At 40.9% G+C, this 19,928-nt stretch overlaps 2 protein-coding genes across 2 annotated transcripts; both read right to left on the bottom strand.

The window, feature by feature from the left end:
- Window positions 1-917: 917 nt before the first annotated feature.
- faim2b (Fas apoptotic inhibitory molecule 2b) lies at window positions 918-4,523 on the bottom strand. Its single transcript, XM_078247421.1, has 12 exons — window positions 4,509-4,523; window positions 3,762-3,810; window positions 3,305-3,372; window positions 3,157-3,221; window positions 2,630-2,683; window positions 2,480-2,530; window positions 2,340-2,379; window positions 2,208-2,245; window positions 2,022-2,109; window positions 1,831-1,926; window positions 1,551-1,604; window positions 918-1,203 (listed from the first exon to the last, which is right to left on the bottom strand). The coding sequence occupies exons 1-12, from the start codon at window positions 4,521-4,523 to the stop codon at window positions 1,054-1,056; spliced, it is 768 nt and encodes a 255-aa protein (XP_078103547.1). The 3' UTR covers window positions 918-1,053.
- A 4,339-nt stretch (window positions 4,524-8,862) lies between these two features.
- Window positions 8,863-18,758, bottom strand: LOC144516750 (nuclear receptor subfamily 1 group D member 1-like). Its single transcript, XM_078248328.1, has 8 exons — window positions 18,116-18,758; window positions 13,061-13,372; window positions 12,865-12,953; window positions 12,602-12,746; window positions 10,758-11,320; window positions 10,476-10,661; window positions 10,161-10,371; window positions 8,863-10,061 (listed from the first exon to the last, which is right to left on the bottom strand). Exons 1-8 carry the CDS (start codon window positions 18,132-18,134, stop codon window positions 9,865-9,867), a joined length of 1,722 nt encoding a protein of 573 aa, XP_078104454.1. The 5' UTR covers window positions 18,135-18,758; the 3' UTR covers window positions 8,863-9,864.
- Window positions 18,759-19,928: the final 1,170 nt, after the last annotated feature.

Raw genomic sequence — 19,928 nt, 5'->3', positions numbered from 1 at the left:
TTGTTTCAAAACACTTGAAGTTAGTTGAAATCCACTAGTTCAGGTTTCGCTCTAACAGTATTTTCCCCAAATAACCTCCTCAAACTCTCAAGCTGAGCTGAAAATATCATACACACACACAGTAAAACAAACATTTATGATAATGTCCATTAAAAACAAGTATAAAACAAACTGTATCTACTGTACATAGATGGTGAAACAGTCAGTTATTAAAGCAAGCTCAACCTAAAAGTGCATATTTTCAGATTTTTTTCCTTTTTGGTAGCCTAGAAATCTAGACGCACCCTAGCGGCAGCAAATGTAATTTGCAGCCAGGGTCAGTCTAGCAACTCTCCGTTGGCTTGCAAGCTGGAAAAACCAAATTCTGGTCAGACCAACCACATCGTGTATAGAGTCGGTGGGCGGGCTTAACATAAGGACAGCAGAGTTGCGACGGTTCCGCATGAATTCCCTGCTACTTGAAAACAAAGAAGATGGCTGCTGTTGCTGGCGAACAGCAGTCTTTCCAATCGGCTTTGGCCGACCAGATACGGCAAAAATTTAATCTATCAACTAGCATTGCTCTGGTTGGTTGTAGCGCTATCCTATTGCGTGCAGAGGGAATTTGAAAGACAACTGTTCATCACGCCCCATCGGATTGAGCCCTGCCAATGCCTTGTCAGGCTACCTTTTTGGCTCAATGATGGATAAAAAGATCATACTTAACTTACATTTTTGGTGTGTTGTCCACTTATAAGCATATTGACTGTTTAAACACACACTGTTGGATGGTGGGGTCACAGTAGACCCTGGAGCAATACAAAAACACATACAGTACACAGAGATGGCCAGAGTGAGTGAACGACTACAATAAGATATCAGCCAGGTGTAAGCTATGTCAGGGCAGGATTGTATGGACGATTACATAAGGGGTAAAAAACTTCAAAATAGTGATTCATGAAAAACTGTATTGCCCTGATGTCATCGTGTTCATGAGGGTAATAAATCCAAGTTGGTTGTTGAGTTTGTTAAAGGTTGAGCTGAGAGACAGATGTACAGTATCAGAGAAATGCTTTACTCGCGGCCTCCTCCCATGATCTGTAACAGGAAGCTGAACAGGTAGATGATGTCCAGGTAGAGGCTGAGGGTGGCAAAAATATATTCCTCTGGACTTATGGTGTAGCGCTTGTTCCCCAACAGCATCTGGGTGTCAAATGCAAGGAACTGTGGCAGAAAGAGAGACAGATGGAGAAGAAACAAATGACAGTAAATGAGTAAAAAAAAAAAAAGGTCAACACTTTACTTGAAGGTATCTACATAAGAGTGACATGACACTGTCATGACATATGAACCCTAACCGTAACTCTAACCCTAACCCTAACTTGTCATGACAAAAACCGAATGACACTTAATGACAAAAGCGTTATGTCATAAACGTTTATGACTTGTTTATAAGGATTATGACATGTTCATGACAGTGTCACTCTTATGTGGATACCTTCAAGTAAAGTGTAACCAAAAAAACTAACTTTAGCTGGACAATATTGAGGTTTTCATGATCTGATTCTCACCATAGTGAAGAGAATGGCTCCTCCCACAGCATAAAGGGCATGTAACCAGGGAACCTGTGATGCAAGATAAAAAGCTTTAGAAAATACTGTTAAGAAGGACAGCAGGATGCTAATTTAAGAAAAAAACAGTGGACTGCTTTGCTAGATTATCTGTGAGGCTAATCCCTTCTTGTTAACGCACACCCAAATACAGCCAGCAGCATCTGCGGCATTAACTCAGTGGTGTTTAACTCACCATTAATCACAGCTATTTTAGACTTCTTCTAGAAAGTGGACTTACGTATCCAAAAGGGACGACAATGGAGAGGGTGATGGCACAGAGAAGCATGACCATGCACATAGAAAACAGGACGCCCTGAAAGGATGTGACGTCAATCTGCAATAGGTGAGAGCAATGAAAGGATGATGGATTTAATTCACTTGTTTGGTTGTTTGCAAGCAGAAGTATTAGTTTAAGCCATGTCTTCTCACCTTGCTCTGGAAGCTGAAGATGGTGACAGAAAGACACACGAGAGATGTGATTCCCAGACACAGAACCACTGATTTGGTGTTGTAAAAGCTGGAGGAAGAGAAGGAATATTTTACTCCGGAAATGTTTGGATGAGTTGAAATAAGGCACCCACATAAACACACAACTACATCACAATATGTATTTACCTTGACACAAATCCCATCATGAAGGCCATGCTCAAAGTCTGAGGGTACAAATAAAGAAATAGCGTCACTGTTGGGGTATATGTTGAGTGTGTAAGTAAAGGGCATTTTGTTTTCCTGCTGGGGAATACTCACAAAGAGAACTAACAAAATTATATTCCAAGGAAACTGCCTCCTGTTTAGGTCAGAAAGAAACATAAATTCACAAATATATATCTACACAGCATTATGTATGCACTTAATATTTGTGTTGTTATTTTGCAAAGAAACACTACCTCAGCTCTCCGCAGCAGGACAGTGCAATGTAGGTGGCTAAGAACATGAGACTGTCCAAAAAAAGAAGGGAAAATGATGATACCAAACTTAGTAAATAAAGTCCTAAAACGGTGACACTATAATGTGAGTTATGACGTGTTTTCGCTTACTAAGACGCCATGTACAAGCCTGGATGAGTCTGGATATAAAACCTCACAGGTGCGCTGTAGAGACAAACATTAAATTGATTCAATTCATGTTTTAATCAAAGTGGTAAAACGTTGAGCAGAGATGTCCAAAGTCCGGCCAGATTCCATACGGCCCGCAGCCTCGGTTTGTGAAAGACAAGAGCAAGAGTCATATGTTGTAAGCTTATATGTTAACAAGCCATGCATTACGCATAATAAGTCACATTTAAAATGAACATGAGCTTAAGACGTTTTTTTTGTTTTTTAGATTTGTTTACGCCTGAGTGGCGTTGATTTGGTTACATTGCCATTTAAAAAAACAGAAAGATATTTGTGACAATGAAAATAAAAATTGTTATAGATCAGTGCATTTGTATGTAACTTTTATTGTTAAAAAAAATGTCAGAAGGGACCATTGGCCCCCGGGCATCTTCATATTATCAAATCTGGCACTCTTTAAAAAAAGAGTTTGGACACCCCTGCTTTAGAGTCACCAAAAGAGTCGTTACCAAAATGAGAAGAGAGCAACAATTGCCACTGTCACAAACAGCTGGACCATGAGAATGGCGTAGACCTGCAGGAAGACATGCATAGTGTCAGAGCAGTTGAAGAGCCACAATGATATTGGTTCACTTGTTTCATACAACGCATTTGTACCTTCCTGATGAAGGTGCGTCTGATGGACTTGTCGTCCCAGGCGAACTGGGCCTCCATCTCCCCATAGCCTGAAGAAAGAGGAGACGTGTGAGGATTTCTCTGTGTACAAACTGAGGATCAATCACACATGTAGTCTTAAAATGATACTGCAGTATTATTCCAACAAATGTAGTCACTATGTGATGTTATATGGCAGGTTTGTCTTCTAACATGATTTTTGATTATTAAGAGCTGTTCGACCCATACTGTATGTGATGTCAAGTCACAACTTCAACAAAGTGCAATATAGAGAAATATTAGAAATTGCAGTGAAATAAAAAATGTAATCTTAATAAAAGAAAAATATGCCTACTTTGAATCAAACAAGTATACACTGTGTAGTAGGTCTACATAATAGCCAGTGTTTGAACATTTGTAAAATATGGAATATGTTAAGCCACAAAGTACGAGTTTTTACCTGCAGTTACCTCCTGATAACTGGGGGGCTCATTGTCGTCACCTATCTGCTGGGATAGAAACACCATTTGTAGGGTCATTACAATTTTTAATCAGATGCCTAAAAAGCATAACTGTCTTTACATTCCCTATACAGTTAAAAAAAAAACTGTTTGTTTACTCTCAAACACACAAACCAGCACAGTCCTCATGTAGCTTTCACCTATTGTTTAACTGTGTTTAAGTCTATGACACGTTCAATTGTACTGTTAAGCTTTAACAGTAAATTGAATGCAGACAGTTTTCCACAACAGATTTGTCAACATAACAGCCTCCATGTTTGATTAGGTCAAAGGATTAGGATGGATGTGATGGGCCTCCATCTTTTCGTAGCCAGCATAAATAACACTATAGTTGAAGTACAGAGAAACCAATGTTCATTAAATGAGCTCTTTCACGCACTTTATGACATTATTTGGTTGAATTTTTTGAATTTTTTATGTTGGAGCCTGGCTGTTATGGTGACATTAAAATAAATGACTATCAGAAACAGATGAGCCATATCTCTACAACCCTAACTCAAAGCCATGATTTTATGCTTTGTGCCTCTCAATGAGTTTTTTTGGCCACATTTCTGGAGAATATTAGTATATATTGCAGCTCAAAATACAAAAAAAAAGTATTAAAATGGAATTGATCTTTATACTATCACTATACAATGTATTACAAAGCTGTAGTGTAACTGTAAGGCAGGAAAGTTAAAACATACCTTTCCCTTCTTCATGATTTGTTCCCTTTTTGCACCTTTGATTTGCTGATGATGAGGAAGACTATTCTGAAGTCACAGGTAAAATATTTTTCTTGTTTTTAAAATCCAAAAAAATGAAACAATCTCAGCTCCTCTTCTCTCGTTTAATGGGGTTTATGTGGTCCAAAACACTGCAAGTTACAAGCAAAAGATGTTTGTAGGATAGTTGTTGCTCTGAATGTGTCTCCAGTGTGCGGATTACACTGAAGCTTTATAGACCTCGGTGGTTAATCTCTCTCTAACCCTGATCCCACGCCACCCCTATCCTCAGCCTAATGAGGTTGCTCTAAAAATGTCCAGATAGTCCAAAACATTGAGATGACGCCAGGCCGTACCACTGCTGTTGCTAAACAGGGGTGTCGTTTATGTCTTTCATTATTGGCACAAATCTTCTCCACAGTGTTCTAGGACAGTTAATCATCCTGAAGTAGTGCTCGCCAGAAAGACTCAAAGGACTTACATTTCTGAATTACATATGCATTGCATTAGAGAGTGTGGTCTAGACCTCTATCTGTAAAGTGTCCTGAGATAACTTGTGTTATGATTTTTGACACTATAAATACAATTAAATTGAATTGAATGACATAACTGTTTTGCTCCACTTTAGAGGCACAGACTTGGTTTGATATGATGTTTGATAATCAGCACTTGCATGTTTACATTGTATAAGAAATATCATTGAAACATAACCAACAACCCTGCACATGTGAATTTGTTTACATACACTAACGTGTTGACTGACGACATCAATATACATCATTATCAAGAGAGCTTATGATGTATGACTTATTAGATAACTTCTTGTGTCTTCTTTATTTTTTAGCAACAACAGTGAGCTTAATGTATGACATCATGTTTTTGTGTAAGAGACTGGTTTTGTAACAGATGCATCAGACTAATGAGATTGAAGTTAAGAACATTATGGAACAATTTATGCCTTTACAACACAGTAATAATGAGATTTATCGTAAGGCACTCATCTTTGACCTACTTTTACTAATGTTGATTTCACCATGTGTTGTGATATTTCACAACGCATTTTGTGTCCGTATAGATCGTAAAGTAAGGTCATGCAAAGGTCTATGGTGCTGGATGTGGTAAGACGCTATTACTGGTAGTATGGTATGATTTAGTACAGTATAGTATGAGAGGTACGTTACCATATTTTCATTATTCTGGCAAAAATAATTCAAAACCACAATGCCAGTGTTTCCATCTATTCACTCAGGCAGACAGTCATACAGTAGGCCATACACAACGATGAGGAAGACAAGAATATTTTATTTTTTATTTATTTTATTTTATTGTTTAGTTAGATAGGGACAGTGCATATTAATGGACATCAGTACAAGTACACAATGTAAATATGCTAGAGTTAGCACCATAGCTAATTTGCATCTATTGTCCCTAGGCAGATACATAAAAAGTAAAACATAAAATCAATAACAAGCATGCAACACCCTCACAGTTTGAGAGGCAAGACAAATACTAACAACAACAGACAAGACAAAATACAACAGAACATGTAAATGTCACACATAATGAAATGGGTGAGGCAGTTAAAAGTGAGTGTAGCTTTGGTTTTCTGAAAGCCAGATTTTTAAATGAGTTTTAAAATTGATGTATGTGGGACGGTCCCTTATTGTGGGGGGCAGGCTATTCCAATATTTATTTCCCTTTACTGAAAACTGTTTTTCCAAATGTGGTGCGCCTAAAAGGTATTCTTTTGTCCCCTTTGGTGGAAGCCCTTGTACTACCACCATAAACACATTCTGAAACTAAAGGACACCTTACAGGATAGAGAATGCATCAGGGACCCCCTTGGAACAATTTTGACAGAGCCTATTTTTTACACTTCTTTAGTCGTAGTTATGGGAAAGAACAACACAAGAGAAATGTATTAGAAAGATATTATATGTGTATTAAACACATGTGTAGATCCTAAGAGTTATTTGTTAGATTAGAAAGTAATATATTAACTACTATAGATTTAAACCCCCTGGCTGAGTGCCACGGACTATACTTTGGGAATCACTGCAACAAATGGGAATTACTGCAATAAATTACTTTTATTCCATTGCATAAGTATATTCAGTTTAGTACATTTCCTCAAATCCTTAGTCCATAAAACATGTTAAAGGTCCCATGGCATGAAAATTTGACTTCATGAGGTTTTTTAACATTAATATGAGTTCCCCCAGCCTGCCTATGGTCCCCCAGTGGCTAGAAATGGTGATAGGTGTAAACCGAGCCCTGGGTATCCTGCTCTGCCTTTGAGAAAATGAAAGATCTGGAATCTTGCTCCTTATGAAGTCATAAGGAGGAAGGTTACCTCCCCTTTCTCTGCTTTGCCCACCCAGAGAATTTGGCCCGCCCATGAGAGAGAGACATCATGGCTTGCAAAGAAGCGAAGCATGACAGTTGGTCAAGGCCACACCTCCACCTTGCCCCCCCCTCTCTCCTCCTCAATAGCATTTACAGCTACAGACACAGAAATGGCACATCATAAGGAAAGCTCATTGTGTATCTGGCTCTAGTGGCTGTAATTCTGCACCAAGGCTGACTTTCGGGAAAGAGACTTCAGATACAGTATTAGGGGACCACTAAGGCCTATATAAAAACATCCAAAGAGCAGCATGTCATAGGACCTTTAAATAAAATGCCTCTGTATGCACCTCCTTCTTGTTACCACCAGATGGCACCAGCAGACAAGAATATATTTTATGCTGCAAGAAGGAACCTGTGTCAGACACATAGCAGGTAGCAGTACTGAAATTGTCATTTTGCTCTTTTCTCCCAGGGAAAAAAGCGGACCATTTTATTATGTCTCTTTTACTTCTGATGGTGGAGCAAGAGGGTGTTTGCTGACAACAAATAAGCCACACTCATTTCATCGAAATTATACTGGTCCTTGAGAAAACAAGCTCACCACAAGGTTCCTATAAAAAGAACTTTGAAGAAATTTGAAGGTCTACAATTCCACAATGATTTGGCAAACTCTGTCTGCTCATGTGATATGATCAAAAGCTCCAGATCAGCTAGGTACAGGACCATGTGTTGAGATTTCTTTCGTAACTGACAATGAACTTTGGTCTAACTCCTTTGGGATGAACTTTGATACACAGACAGAGATGCTGACTCTTTGTTTTGCAATGATACACACGCGTGCACTCGCGCGCTCGCGCACACACACACACACACACACACACACACACACACACACACACACACACACACACACACACATTAATATCTGTGTTTTTGTGTAGCAACAGGTGGTATTATTAATTCGGACAGAATGGACTTTTGGTTTCAGTAATAGTCCTGGTCCCTGTGCTCTTTTTTTGTTGGTATCATCTTGTCCAGTAGGTGGCACGTGAAGACCAAGACTTCAACACGATTCATAGAAATTACTGGAACACTGGTGGTGTGTTACAGCGCCAGCAGAGACTGTAACTGTAGAAGATGCAGCATTGAGAAGTTTGGCTGTGTTTATATAAACGGAGGTCAGATGCCCGAGGGAAGCGTTTGGCTGACGCTCATTTTTCATTTCTTGGCACTGAGGGAATGTTACGTACTTAGACAAAATGTTACTGCCAGAGAATCACCGAATGTGGAGGAGATTATTGCTTTTATCCAGTTTTGCTGCACTAAAATACATTTCCTGATGAATATGTGTCTACTGATATTCATGAGGTGTCTTATGTTCTCCTGTATGTCAAAGTAATTTGGAGATAATATTTATCATAGCATAAATCCCTACTATTTGCTATATCCAAAAAGGACATGCATATATCTGATATTAGCAGTAATTTAAAGGTATCTACATATAAACACAAACATGAACAGGCTCTATCGGTCCACGTCAGTCCAGCTCATAGCAAACCATTACAAGGCTCATTATGGAGAGTTTTGAAGGCCAGAGAATAAGATCACTGAACAGAATCTCCGTCCCGATGGCTACTTGTCGTTGCTCTGCATAAAGTCAGTGTGTGTTCATGGCAAAAAACAAAAATGTATTTAAGTGCGACATTCTTTACAATTACATTTACTCGTTATCACACACTGAGAAATCAAGTGGTGTTTCTTTTTTGTACTAAAGCCCCTAATGGCTCTCAGACCTGGAGCATGATTGGCTGATTGCCTCTGTTGCTAGGCTACGGCTCCACAGTATGCATCTGTAATACTGATTGTAGCATCACATTAAGGGATTAATTGAAAAAAAGATGAGCACAACGAAAAATGCTATTTGCATTATTTTATAATGGTACTCTGGTGTAACCATAAAACATTTAAAAAAATATTCACAAGGTGATGCAGTCAGTTGACAATACATTTATTTCAATTATATATATCTTCAAATAAAAAGTTTATACTCAAGTTGAAATGCTGCTTTATCTTGGCAGTCTGTAAAGCAATCTATTATGTGTGATATACATACAATAATTCAATGCTAACTTCATTTACATATCCAATAATCTGCAAACTATGTGGATCAAGAAGAAAGGTTATATACAAAATTTACAAGAAAACATCTTAACATACATCCCATCAGACACGGTCTAAAATGACCAATAGTTTCTCCCTGATTACCGCATACAAATACAATGCATATTACTCTCATTTCTTAAAAATGTTATACATTTCTCAATCACAAATGGGTGATTTTCATAAAGATTTCTCACATGGTGACATGTTGTGAAAATAGCTTATGTAATTTAAATAGCGCATACACAAACTGTCCAAAACTGTGTATTAGACATATCTATTGCTATGTTATATAGTTATCTAAGAGGTCTTCTCAATGAATGGAAAGTGCCCTTTACACATTGTAGCATGAATGTACAGTAAGAAATCATTGTTGGTGAATGTTTGTACATGTTCCTTTTTCTCTGAGCAAGGAGTGTACTTCCCTCTTGTTAGCTTTGTGAGCTGGGATTGGAGGACAAAGTCTAGGAAGAAACGACAGGCTCTCTCTTCTTTTTGGTCTTCAGCACTCCCCGAGGGAGAGGTGATGACTTGGTTTGATGTTGACTCGAAGAACCCATGGAAGAACACAATCTATGTTTTTAATGTGTTTTGTTTTAGCAATCCTGGAACTGGAAGAGGTTTGAGTTCAGGAGCCTCCACCCTTCTGCTGTGCCTATTTCCTTCACTGATATTTTTTTCCCCCAAGTTCGCTCTCTCATGGCATCAGACTTGGCACAGCTCCCACAGTGTCATGCAGAGGCCAGTGTACTGTGTGTGGCAGGCCAGGCTTGCATGGGGAGCAGCGGAGGCTTCTCAAAGCACCTCCGGAAGCTTTAGCTCTTCGAACTCAAGGATCTATTCGGAAAGCTAAAAGCTTGTCAGAGTGGTGGTTGTTCAGCGTGCGCAGGTCCGGCAGACGTAGAAGCAACTTTGGGAAGAGGGTGCTATCATCTGGGCGGCGACTGGTGATGAGAGAGCGCAGAGCTTTTATTAGATTCTCCTGCAGTTGCTCCACTGCTCCAACCTCCACTATCCCGGAGCGATCTGGAGAAAAGAGGGGGGGGGGGGAAAATCGGGTTAGACACGAGGAAATGTGGGCATACAGTATGTGCTTTGTGTACATGTATTAGTATGCCTGCTTACCAGCAGAAACCAGCACGACAGCCATGAATAGAGCCATCTCGTCTGGCTCCAGACCCAAATATCCGAGCTTCTCGCTGAAATCAAACATGGCGTCCAGTAAGGAGCCCATGCCAAGAGCCCTAAGCGATGCCAGGGAGTATGACTGCCCATTAAGGAAGGTCACCGTCCTTTCCTTGGGGTCAAACAGTGAGCAGAATCTCACCATCAGAACCTGTGGACAGAACCAGAGCAGATTAGCTTCGGAAAGCATAGGAAAAGGAAGTAAAGAAAATCTCCCACAGTCCCTGCAAACACATTGTATTTAGCTTGATGTACCTGGAAAGTGCCGGACTTGAGCAGCATGACCTGATCATGCTGGCTGAGAGACTGGAAGCCCGGGATGCTCTTTGCAAACTCCACTACTTCTTTAACAGCAGGGGTGAAGCACTGGGAGAAAGACTCCCACACCTCCTGACTGGAGCGACTGGCTGGAGCCACTGGACAGGAATTGAGTGGACATGCCTACAGAGAAGAGGGGAAAGGAAGTGTTATGGACATTTTATTGGCATTATATTGACAGATATGCACATACACAATATGGGGAAAAGAAAGTCTCACCAGCACTTTGGCTCCTCCGTTTAGCGTCCAGGGGCAGGGACTTTGGTTCTGGGAATCACTGGCTGGGTAACCGTTCTGATTGGCTGAGTAGGATTTAGAGGATTGGTGGCCACTGACGGGGCACTGATTCTGATTGGAAGAGAAGGTGTACTTGGCGTCATCGTTGACAGTGGAGTTTTCATTGTTGGTGGAGGAAACAGGGCAGCTTGTGGGGATGTGGTAACTCGCCTGCTCCCCGTGAACCGTGTGGTGGGTCTGGGTTGCAGAGTGCGACAGGGAAGGTTGCTGCACTGAGCTGTTCTGGAAAGAGGAAGCTCCGATGTTGCCGTTGCCAGCAGCCATCTTGAGTGGTTTCTGATCTCTGTTCATTAAATTGCTGCGGTAAGACTGCGACATGGAGCCTGCACCTTCATTCGTCTGGTTCTGTGGACTGCAGGGGGCATCGGGAGGAGGGGACACTTCCATTTCCATGGAAGCCGATTCATTGAGACTGTTCATGTAGCTCTGCATCTCATCCAGTAGTCTCTGCTTCTCCCGTTTGGGAATACGCCCAAAACGCACAGCTGAGGAGAATAGAAGAAAGCATCCTCTGTTAGCATTTGCCGACATCAAGCATTGATATAGCTGGCAGCGCTTTAATTAATACACTGACAATTAAGATGTTATTTCTATGTGGATTACCAATCCCAAAACCTCTCTATTGTCTCCAACTATTCTGTGTCCACCATAGCTGTTTCCCCACAATACAGACACACAGCCTTCATCTCATCCATCTCAAACTACCTCATCCTCCTCTCCAGCTCCACAAGCCTCCCTTCCCCCCTTTTTCAATTCCACCTCCACTGAGATCCCTATTTATAGTATGCTGCATGCTACACCACCTCCCCCAGTCTCTCCCACTCATCTCTTGCTTTCTGTCTTCAAGTTGAACTCTCACTCTCTCTTTTTTCTGAGGAAGTAGGTCACTGGGTCAATAACACTAAACATGGTGTCATTAGTAAACTGGAACTGGAAAGTAAAGAAAGGTAGGTAGAAGAGGTGAAGAGACAAAGGGTTGAAGGTGGGGAAAAAATTGGATGATGATGATGAAATGTACTTGCGAGCAGAGCAGTTATGTTGTCAAGTCAAAGACTTGAAATAGAAATGGCTTCTGTCCATATTCACAAAATGAAAACATGTAAAATATGGTTATTAATAATAAAGTTTCCCTGCTGTGATCTGATGCAGGTAATTTTTCACTCCTGCATTTTGGCTTTTTTAGGTCAGCTAAAAATGTTTGCTCCAGAAAAACCATGATTTATTATCACCTAGTTTAGCCAATCCCCAGAGATTGGAGTCCTGGGGTGAAATGATGCACTAGAGCAGATTAACTGTTGTAATATTATTTTAATTTCAAGTCAAGCGCTGTAGTTCATAAGGAAAGAATAACATTATGTCTCAAATGCCTGTTTGTTTATGTCAGTGTAGACAAAAGTAATAGGTAAGACTGTACATCTTGTTGGACGCACTGCGTATGCAACAACCTTGTGCCCCAATTTCCCAAAATAAACTACATTTGTCACAGTTTCTCCATGACTGATGACTACTGGGACTCTAGAGCTCATCTTGCCATACATCAGACAGGAGGGTGAGGAGAGGGGATGACAGAGGGGAGCAAAAAGAGGGGAATGGAGAGAGACAAAAGAGACGAGAAGATGTAGGGAAAAAGAAATGACGTGATGAGGAGCGAGACCTCCTTTTTATCTTAAAGCTACGACAGGAACATCCTATTCTCCATGTAACCCTGCATACATAGATACATTAATTCTTCTCTACACTAATATCTTCTTTAAAAAGACACTCACCATCTCTGGACATGCCCACGGAGAGACACTTCTTAAAGCGGCAGTGCTGGCACCGGTTTCGGTTCATGCGCATTATGACACAGTTTTCATTCTTTACACACATCTTGTAGTGGATATTCTGCTGAATGCTGCGTCTGAAGAAACCCTGGAGAAGGCACAAGAATAATAAAGACATTGTAAAGTGTCTTTTGTGGCAACATGCATGTTGTGTGTACGAAATGAATAGAAAGACATGGCATAATACTATCTTTGCTGGGTCTCACCTTGCAGCCTTCACAGGCATGCACACCATAATGGAATCCAGATGCAATGTCCCCGCACACCTTACACAGAAGTACCATACCTCCGGTCTCTATGAAAGAAGCATACATTCATCATCAGAGAGAGAAGTACAGTAATATAGTGCTGGCAGGTAAACATAGAGGAGAACAGGAAGGAGGGAAGTGAGTGGGTACTTACTAGTGAACGTTCCAGTGAAACCACAAGGTCTTTTGGCCACTGTGGGATGGCTGTAAGTTGCCGATGATACTGTTGTTATTTGGGCAACAGGAGCACTGTTCACCTCAGGAAACTGGAAGACCAATTTCGGGGAAGGAGTCCCTCCCCTCCGTTCCTCTCTCTGCTTCAGGGGCCCAATATCCTGAAAGAAGACACCCTCTGGGGATGAAGGCTGCGAGTGGGAGGAGGGCGACTGGGACTGGTATCCACTTGAGGGGCTGCCAGGATTCGGGCTGGCACTGCCGGACGAGCCAGCGTACAAGATAACACCACCTGGAGGAACAGAGAGGGGCAAAAACTCAGTTTGCTGATCTTCACCTGGGTTGTGTTCACATGTACAAAGTGAGTGGGAATGCAAGTGTTGAGCAATGCCCTACTTTGATCCAGTGAGTCTACTTGGCAGACTTTCACAAACACACACAAAACCCTGATCATATTGGGGCAACAGAAATTTGATCTGATGAATAATTTAGAAAAAAAAAATGGCAGAGCTAGAACAACTCTGACCTGGATATCTGTGTGGAGTCTTTCGGTTTCTAGTCTGTTAGATAATCAAATAAAAACTCTGTTTCGTGCCAACAGGCGTGTTGCTTTTACTAATACTTTTGAATTTCTTGGAAGCCCATTGGAGAGTTATGTGAATAAATAATGCTAAACACACAATGTTCAGGTAAGAAAACACCCTATCTCTTGGTTGAACAGGTTATTGAGCCATAACATTATAGCCTACTATGGATCATATCCTAGCTAAATGTATTTCAGGATACTACAAAGCAAATCTACGTGAATGGGAAACACCATAAAATGCTTATCACAATATGACTGAGTTACTACATGGTCACAATGATAGACGAGCCATAAACAGGCTTTTGTTTACGGATGTCACATCAAGTCAGAAATGCCCTATTACCCCTCAACACAACCCCCCCACCCCCCACCCCTTGTTTTGCAGACCGTTCTTCCCTGCAAGATTAAAGCCTGCCCCTCACGTGCAGGCTAAGCCAGCCAGCTCCCTGCCTGCCTGCTTTCAGCATTGACTCTTTCCTCCTCTCCCTCCCTCCCTTCTTCATTATTCTCCTCCCCTTCTACCTCCTCCTCCTCCTCCTCCCTCCCCACTGTGGCTGCGGGCATACAGACCCATCTATCCGCCAGCCACCTGACCGGGAGCTCACATGGACTCTTGACACAGTTCCCGCCCGGCTCACAAGGCTCTTTGCGCAGTCTCGTGTAGACAACAGCAGCAGTACAATAACAAGCGCTAGAGCAGATCACGTTTGGAATAGAGAGGGCTTTAATGCCGTGACTACAGAGAGGGAAGCAAAGCAGGGCACAGCTTCCTTACGTCACTGTATTCCACAGAGTCACCAGAAACCAGTCACGTTGTTGCTGGCCATTATTTTGACACTTTAAAATGATTTGCTTGAGTTTTTTATTTTTTTCACATTTCATTATGCATGCATACCACAGGTGTTTAAGGATGGGAAAAGTGCAAACCCACCTAAACTAATGTACCCACTTTTATGGCGGACATAATTATTTCAATTTAAAATATCATGTTACTAAAATGAAAAACAGTTGTGAGAATCTCTAATACTGCAAGCATTTATGACTTAAATAATGTATATATTTCTGCGCATTTTGGTGGCCCCTTATGACGATCCTCGTCTTCCGTTCAGTTTGCTCTCCTTTTTATTTCTCAATTAGATCACTGTGTCAGGTGTCTAAAGACCTTAGCATAAAAGTCTGCCAACCACAACATTTCCCATGTGAGGAAATGGCATGCTCCACATTCATTTATATCATGTTGATCATGATTGCAGTTGTGCATGACTCAGACAGAGTAAAATAGCTTTTTTCAGATTTCTGCCTTATTCTGCAGGTTACTGCACTCGTGTACAGAGCTTTCTAGTCTTACTGTAGTGGCAGTGTTATCTCAAGTAGTAACAATATCCTTGGATTGTCAACACTGTCATACTGTGCACGTTCCCTCTTGAACCTTGACCTTGAATCATCGGAGAAAAAGCCTCCCTCGTCTCTGGTGTTTTCTCCCCTTGAGAAAACACGTGCTGCATTTCTGTTAAGCTCTAAGTGCCTCCTTAATTCCACTGCTTGCACGTGTCAACACTGAATTCAAGGTACTCTGGGCCTGACATCTTTTGTAGTGCCGTCAGCCACAATAATAAACTGTGACATGCAGTTTTCTGTGTGTTTGTGTGTGTGAAAAATAAAGCTTTAAGGACATGTCATGTACCTTAGCACAGGGTCATACTGTCATATAAGTGCCACACCCAATTTCTACATTCACAACTGCATCTCCGCCCCTCTCCCATGAAAACATTCCTTAGGCTATTTTGTCTCCTAATAACCATTTCCTAGAATCTGGACTGACTGGGTGCCAGAGAAAGCTCTGGGAATATCATCCCTTCTGCACTCAGGCACAGGTTACAACATGTGACCTGTGGATACACAGAGGCGTAAGAAGTACAGAATAAACACCTACACTCCACCACCCCTCCCTTTTGCCAGACCTCTATAAACTTCCACTCTCATGTGTTCCCAACCCCTGGCCATGCATCCATAGCAGGCCAACTGCATGCACATGTCATGTCTGGAGGGGAGACACCCCCTCTTAACTTCCAACTAGTTTGTCCTCGTTCATGAGAACATTTGCAACTGTGCATGGGCAGTAAGCCTCACTCCACGTGTAACAGCTGGCCTCATGTCATGTGTCTATTTATAAAGCACTTTGAAGAAGCATGGTTTCCTCACAATAGAGGGCAACATTTCCTTTATATCACATAACCCTTCAATTATCTTTTATTGCTATATAAAGAAATGTTCATGACTCCATTGTATGCTGTTCCAGTTTGGACTTTAAGGAGTATTGTGGGTTCACCCACACATATATAATAGACTAGAAGTAACAGGATATACTTAATACTCGGATAGAAATACTATCTGACACCCAAATCAAACTGGGCTTTTAATGTGAAATAGTGAAGTTGTGTGATAGTCTGTCAAGCTGACAAAAAGATGTGGTTTTTTTTATGTTTGTTATTAATGACAAATTGCACCAATACTAGTTTTTTTATCTACAGTATCTATCTATTGCTCAGTGTCTGCAGAATAATTGTTCTTCATGTTGGCAACAAATTGTTATTGTAGCAACTATACCACCACTGAAATAAATGGTAGCTGTGCGCACAGTAAGAACAGTTAAAGGTTAGTCATGTCACCCAAAACCTAGTTTGAATGCAACGAAATGTAGGTTAATGTGTCCTTTTAGACACCAAACAGTAGATTCACGTTTAATATGGTCCATCATAATTACTGACAAACCTTTGAAACCGGTTACAGTAACCAGAACGAAGAAAAAGGCTGCTAAACCTCTCTGACCCACTGACCAAGCTATCAGCGAAGAGGGATCCCCGTGCAAGCTGAGCGCGAGCAGAGTGCGCGCGGTGGAGAGGAGCGGTGTGCTTGGGAATCAAGCGCGGCACGTGGATTCTGAGGCTGTGTACACGTGCTGTCAACTCGAGGCGGAGTAACTGCGTAATAAAAAATAAAAAAAATCCGGCGCATGATTCCCAGTATATCACGACTGTTTCTACCCAGAGTGCACTGGGCGAAGAGAGAATGAAGAAGACATGCCAGCCAGTCATAATGGGCATCCGCTGTTCAAGGACGTTGTGTCTGTTTACTGTTTGGTTATCATAAATATAATATTTCTGTTGGGAAATGCACATTGGACAAATCATCACATGATGATCATAAGTCCAGTGCATTATGATTATTTTACCTCGCGGTCTATGCCACTTAGTGGCTTGCTCTGACATGGTATAGGAGTGTATAATTAAGTAATGAACACAGACTTTAATATCTCTGTCATGATGACTCGTGTCCATCATACAACCAAGGTGTAAACGGTAAATTGTTTTTACTGATAAACTGGTTTGCTTGTTTTCATCATCCGCTATATTAGATAATGACTCAGGTCCTGGTAGAACTGGATGTTGACTCTGAACAGTTTTTTTTTCTTTTTTCTTCTAATGATGGCCAATACATGGATGGAACATTTGGCACCAGACACTAGTTTTGACTCAGTGGGTGTGACTGCTCCTTCACACTCACAAGTGTTTTGGAAAAAGTTGCGCTTCAGCCAAAGACATTACAAACAGCCAAGTTAAATGAGTCACACACTGCAACAAATAATTCACTCTCTACAACTTACACACCATACAATCGAAAATACAGAAACTCCGTCTAAACTAAAGCGCATAGGCTATCCCCGAGTGAGCGTGATTCACCCTGTCTGACAATCAATAAAGGCAATAACGTTAAGATAAGTGAGATGGGCTGCAGTGGACAGACAACGCACTCGGTCAAGGGGCGTTTAGGATCGTGCTTTTTGTAAGTTTTCTGAGAATCGGAAGTCGCCGTGGAGATTGAAGAGAAAGGACTTCCCTCTCTGTGCTCTCACCTCAGCTCCCTCAAAACTCTCAACTGTCTGCAGCCCAGGAACACTTGGCAATGTGCCACATGTTACAGTTGCATTACAGTTAAAACCCTGCCCTATTCAACCCGGATTAGGCTATAGCTATATAATTCCTGAGCATGACTATTACAGTGACGTTCCCAAACGCTGTCCATTAAGTTCAAAACAAATCGGCTTTAGCTCTGCATATAAATTGCATAAAGTATTGGATGCATTAGACAGTGTTTTAAAATGGCATGCGGTGAAACAGGATAAAAAACCAAAGACATCATCGCATTTATGCTTTCGTGGCGTTATATTAAGCAGTTTTATGTGGGTAACGTTAACTGATTCAAGTACATACATGCACAGTGCTAATGAATCATCCTTAAAATTAACATTTACAGAACAATATTTGATGTAAATAAGTGCAATGGCATCTGCTCCCATCATGCAACATTGTCTGATTTTAAATTACTGCTGATTGGCACTGGAGTAATGTTTCCAGTGGATTCAGGCAAAATATATTATAAAGCACTTACCACCAGGACTGTGTTCCATGTTTCCTAGTAGGTCGATGTTGTTCAGTTGTTCCGTGCAGTTAAATTTGTGGGCGTCTAATGCTGGACTGACTGCCTTTGCTTGCTACCGATCAGTATCGTTGATATAGGTGAAAGAGTCCAGAACTGCCAAGGCATAAAGAATGTATCCACAAGCTCAGACAAACAGCAGTGTGCGCAGAGCATTGAGGTTGTTGAGAAAACCCAGACAGCAAAGAAAAAGAAAAAGTAAAAGAAATATTTTGAAAGGAAATTAGAGCAGATCTCTTGATCCAAATTATTTCCGAGGTGAAGAGACGGCACAGGACAGCTCGGCTCTCCGTCTGCACACCTTATGATACCAGGCTGCGAAATAATATCACTGTTGCGGGGTTCTCTAAATTACAGAGGTCCCAACGCGTTCAGCTGCTTGCCATGTACAGTCACGATCAAAACATAATCGGAGTAGAAGTAGTTTAAACACTCCCACTCATCAATGAGCAACACGAGTCCTAAAATAACCCGCACGTTTTCAAGTGCCTGAGAAATGTGACCAGTTTTTTTTCGTGTTCTTTTTGTGTGACCCGTCAACCGCCTGTTTCTCGTTATGTAGGCCTATCAGGGATGTCTCTCTCTGTATGTCACGCTCTCTGAAAACAATTCACCCCCTCCCTTCCTCTCCTCGTGTCCCCACTCTTTTTACTCTTTCTTGCTTTTTCATTGGCCGAGAGCCCCGCGTGGAGACGGCACATTGGGCTCGTTCGACATTGGAATGCTGGTTAAAGCTCTACAACATGTGCGCATGGCATGTGAGCTCGCGCTGCGCTGCCCTACTGACACACATTTTATGCTAATGGTTGCGTGGGCTCGGCGATTAGACAACGAGGAAACGAGGCAGAGAGAATCAGAGGAAAGAAGAGGTGTCACTCCTGTCTCGTCTCCCGATTCTTCTTACATTTCTGTTAGATAAGGACAGACGATAATGGGCTTTAATGCCATGATAGAACATTTTTATTGATAATGCTGGCAACGAGTGAAGACCAATAATTACTTTGTGTGGAAGGTGGGTTGTGCAAGCACTGCAATGCTGATAAGTTTATTTTTTTTTTTTCAGATATAATGGAAATAGTCGAACATTAGATTTTACCTTTAGCAGATTTTTTCTTTTTTTTATCTCAACAAACATTTTATGTAACATGATAGGCATGCTTTACTGAGAGTAATGCTAATAAGTAAATGTCGTAAAAATAATAAATGATATACATGTATTTTTAAAAATTCTAATTTAATTATTATTTAAGACAGTAAAAAATACGATCAAATCAAGCTTCATTGACAGATTTAGCATTTCAGCACAAGGAACATGAGACTAAGTCAACAAAATATAATATAAAGATACCCCATGTCAGTTTCCATTAATGAAAAGTAGGCCTAATCAATAATGCCGTTTTCTGTTATTTCAGATTATAGTTTCATAATATACTACACACTATTTTAGAAACAATAGTATGCATAGTAAAATTGTGAGGATAATGTATGTGGTATGTACAAATAAATATGAATACTATATCGATATGTGAAATAAATAATATAACACACACAAATATGATGCAATTTTACATAAAAAGATAAATTAGGAAATATAATTATTTATTTGTATCAATTCTTTTAGAGTCCCTCCACTTCTGGTGGACTACCATGGGGCCTTAGCTTGGAAAAAAATATGTACGGTAGTAATGGCGAGAGACAAATGATTATTTTATCTCATTTGAATTGTGCCATGAATTACACATATGATTTGTCAATTTAAAATATA

This window comes from Sander vitreus, chromosome 4 (assembly GCF_031162955.1).
Source record: "Sander vitreus isolate 19-12246 chromosome 4, sanVit1, whole genome shotgun sequence".
Lineage (NCBI taxonomy): Eukaryota > Metazoa > Chordata > Actinopteri > Perciformes > Percidae > Sander > Sander vitreus.
The sequence above is the reverse complement of the archived record's forward strand: the minus strand, read 5'-3'. Positions and strand labels throughout refer to the sequence as shown.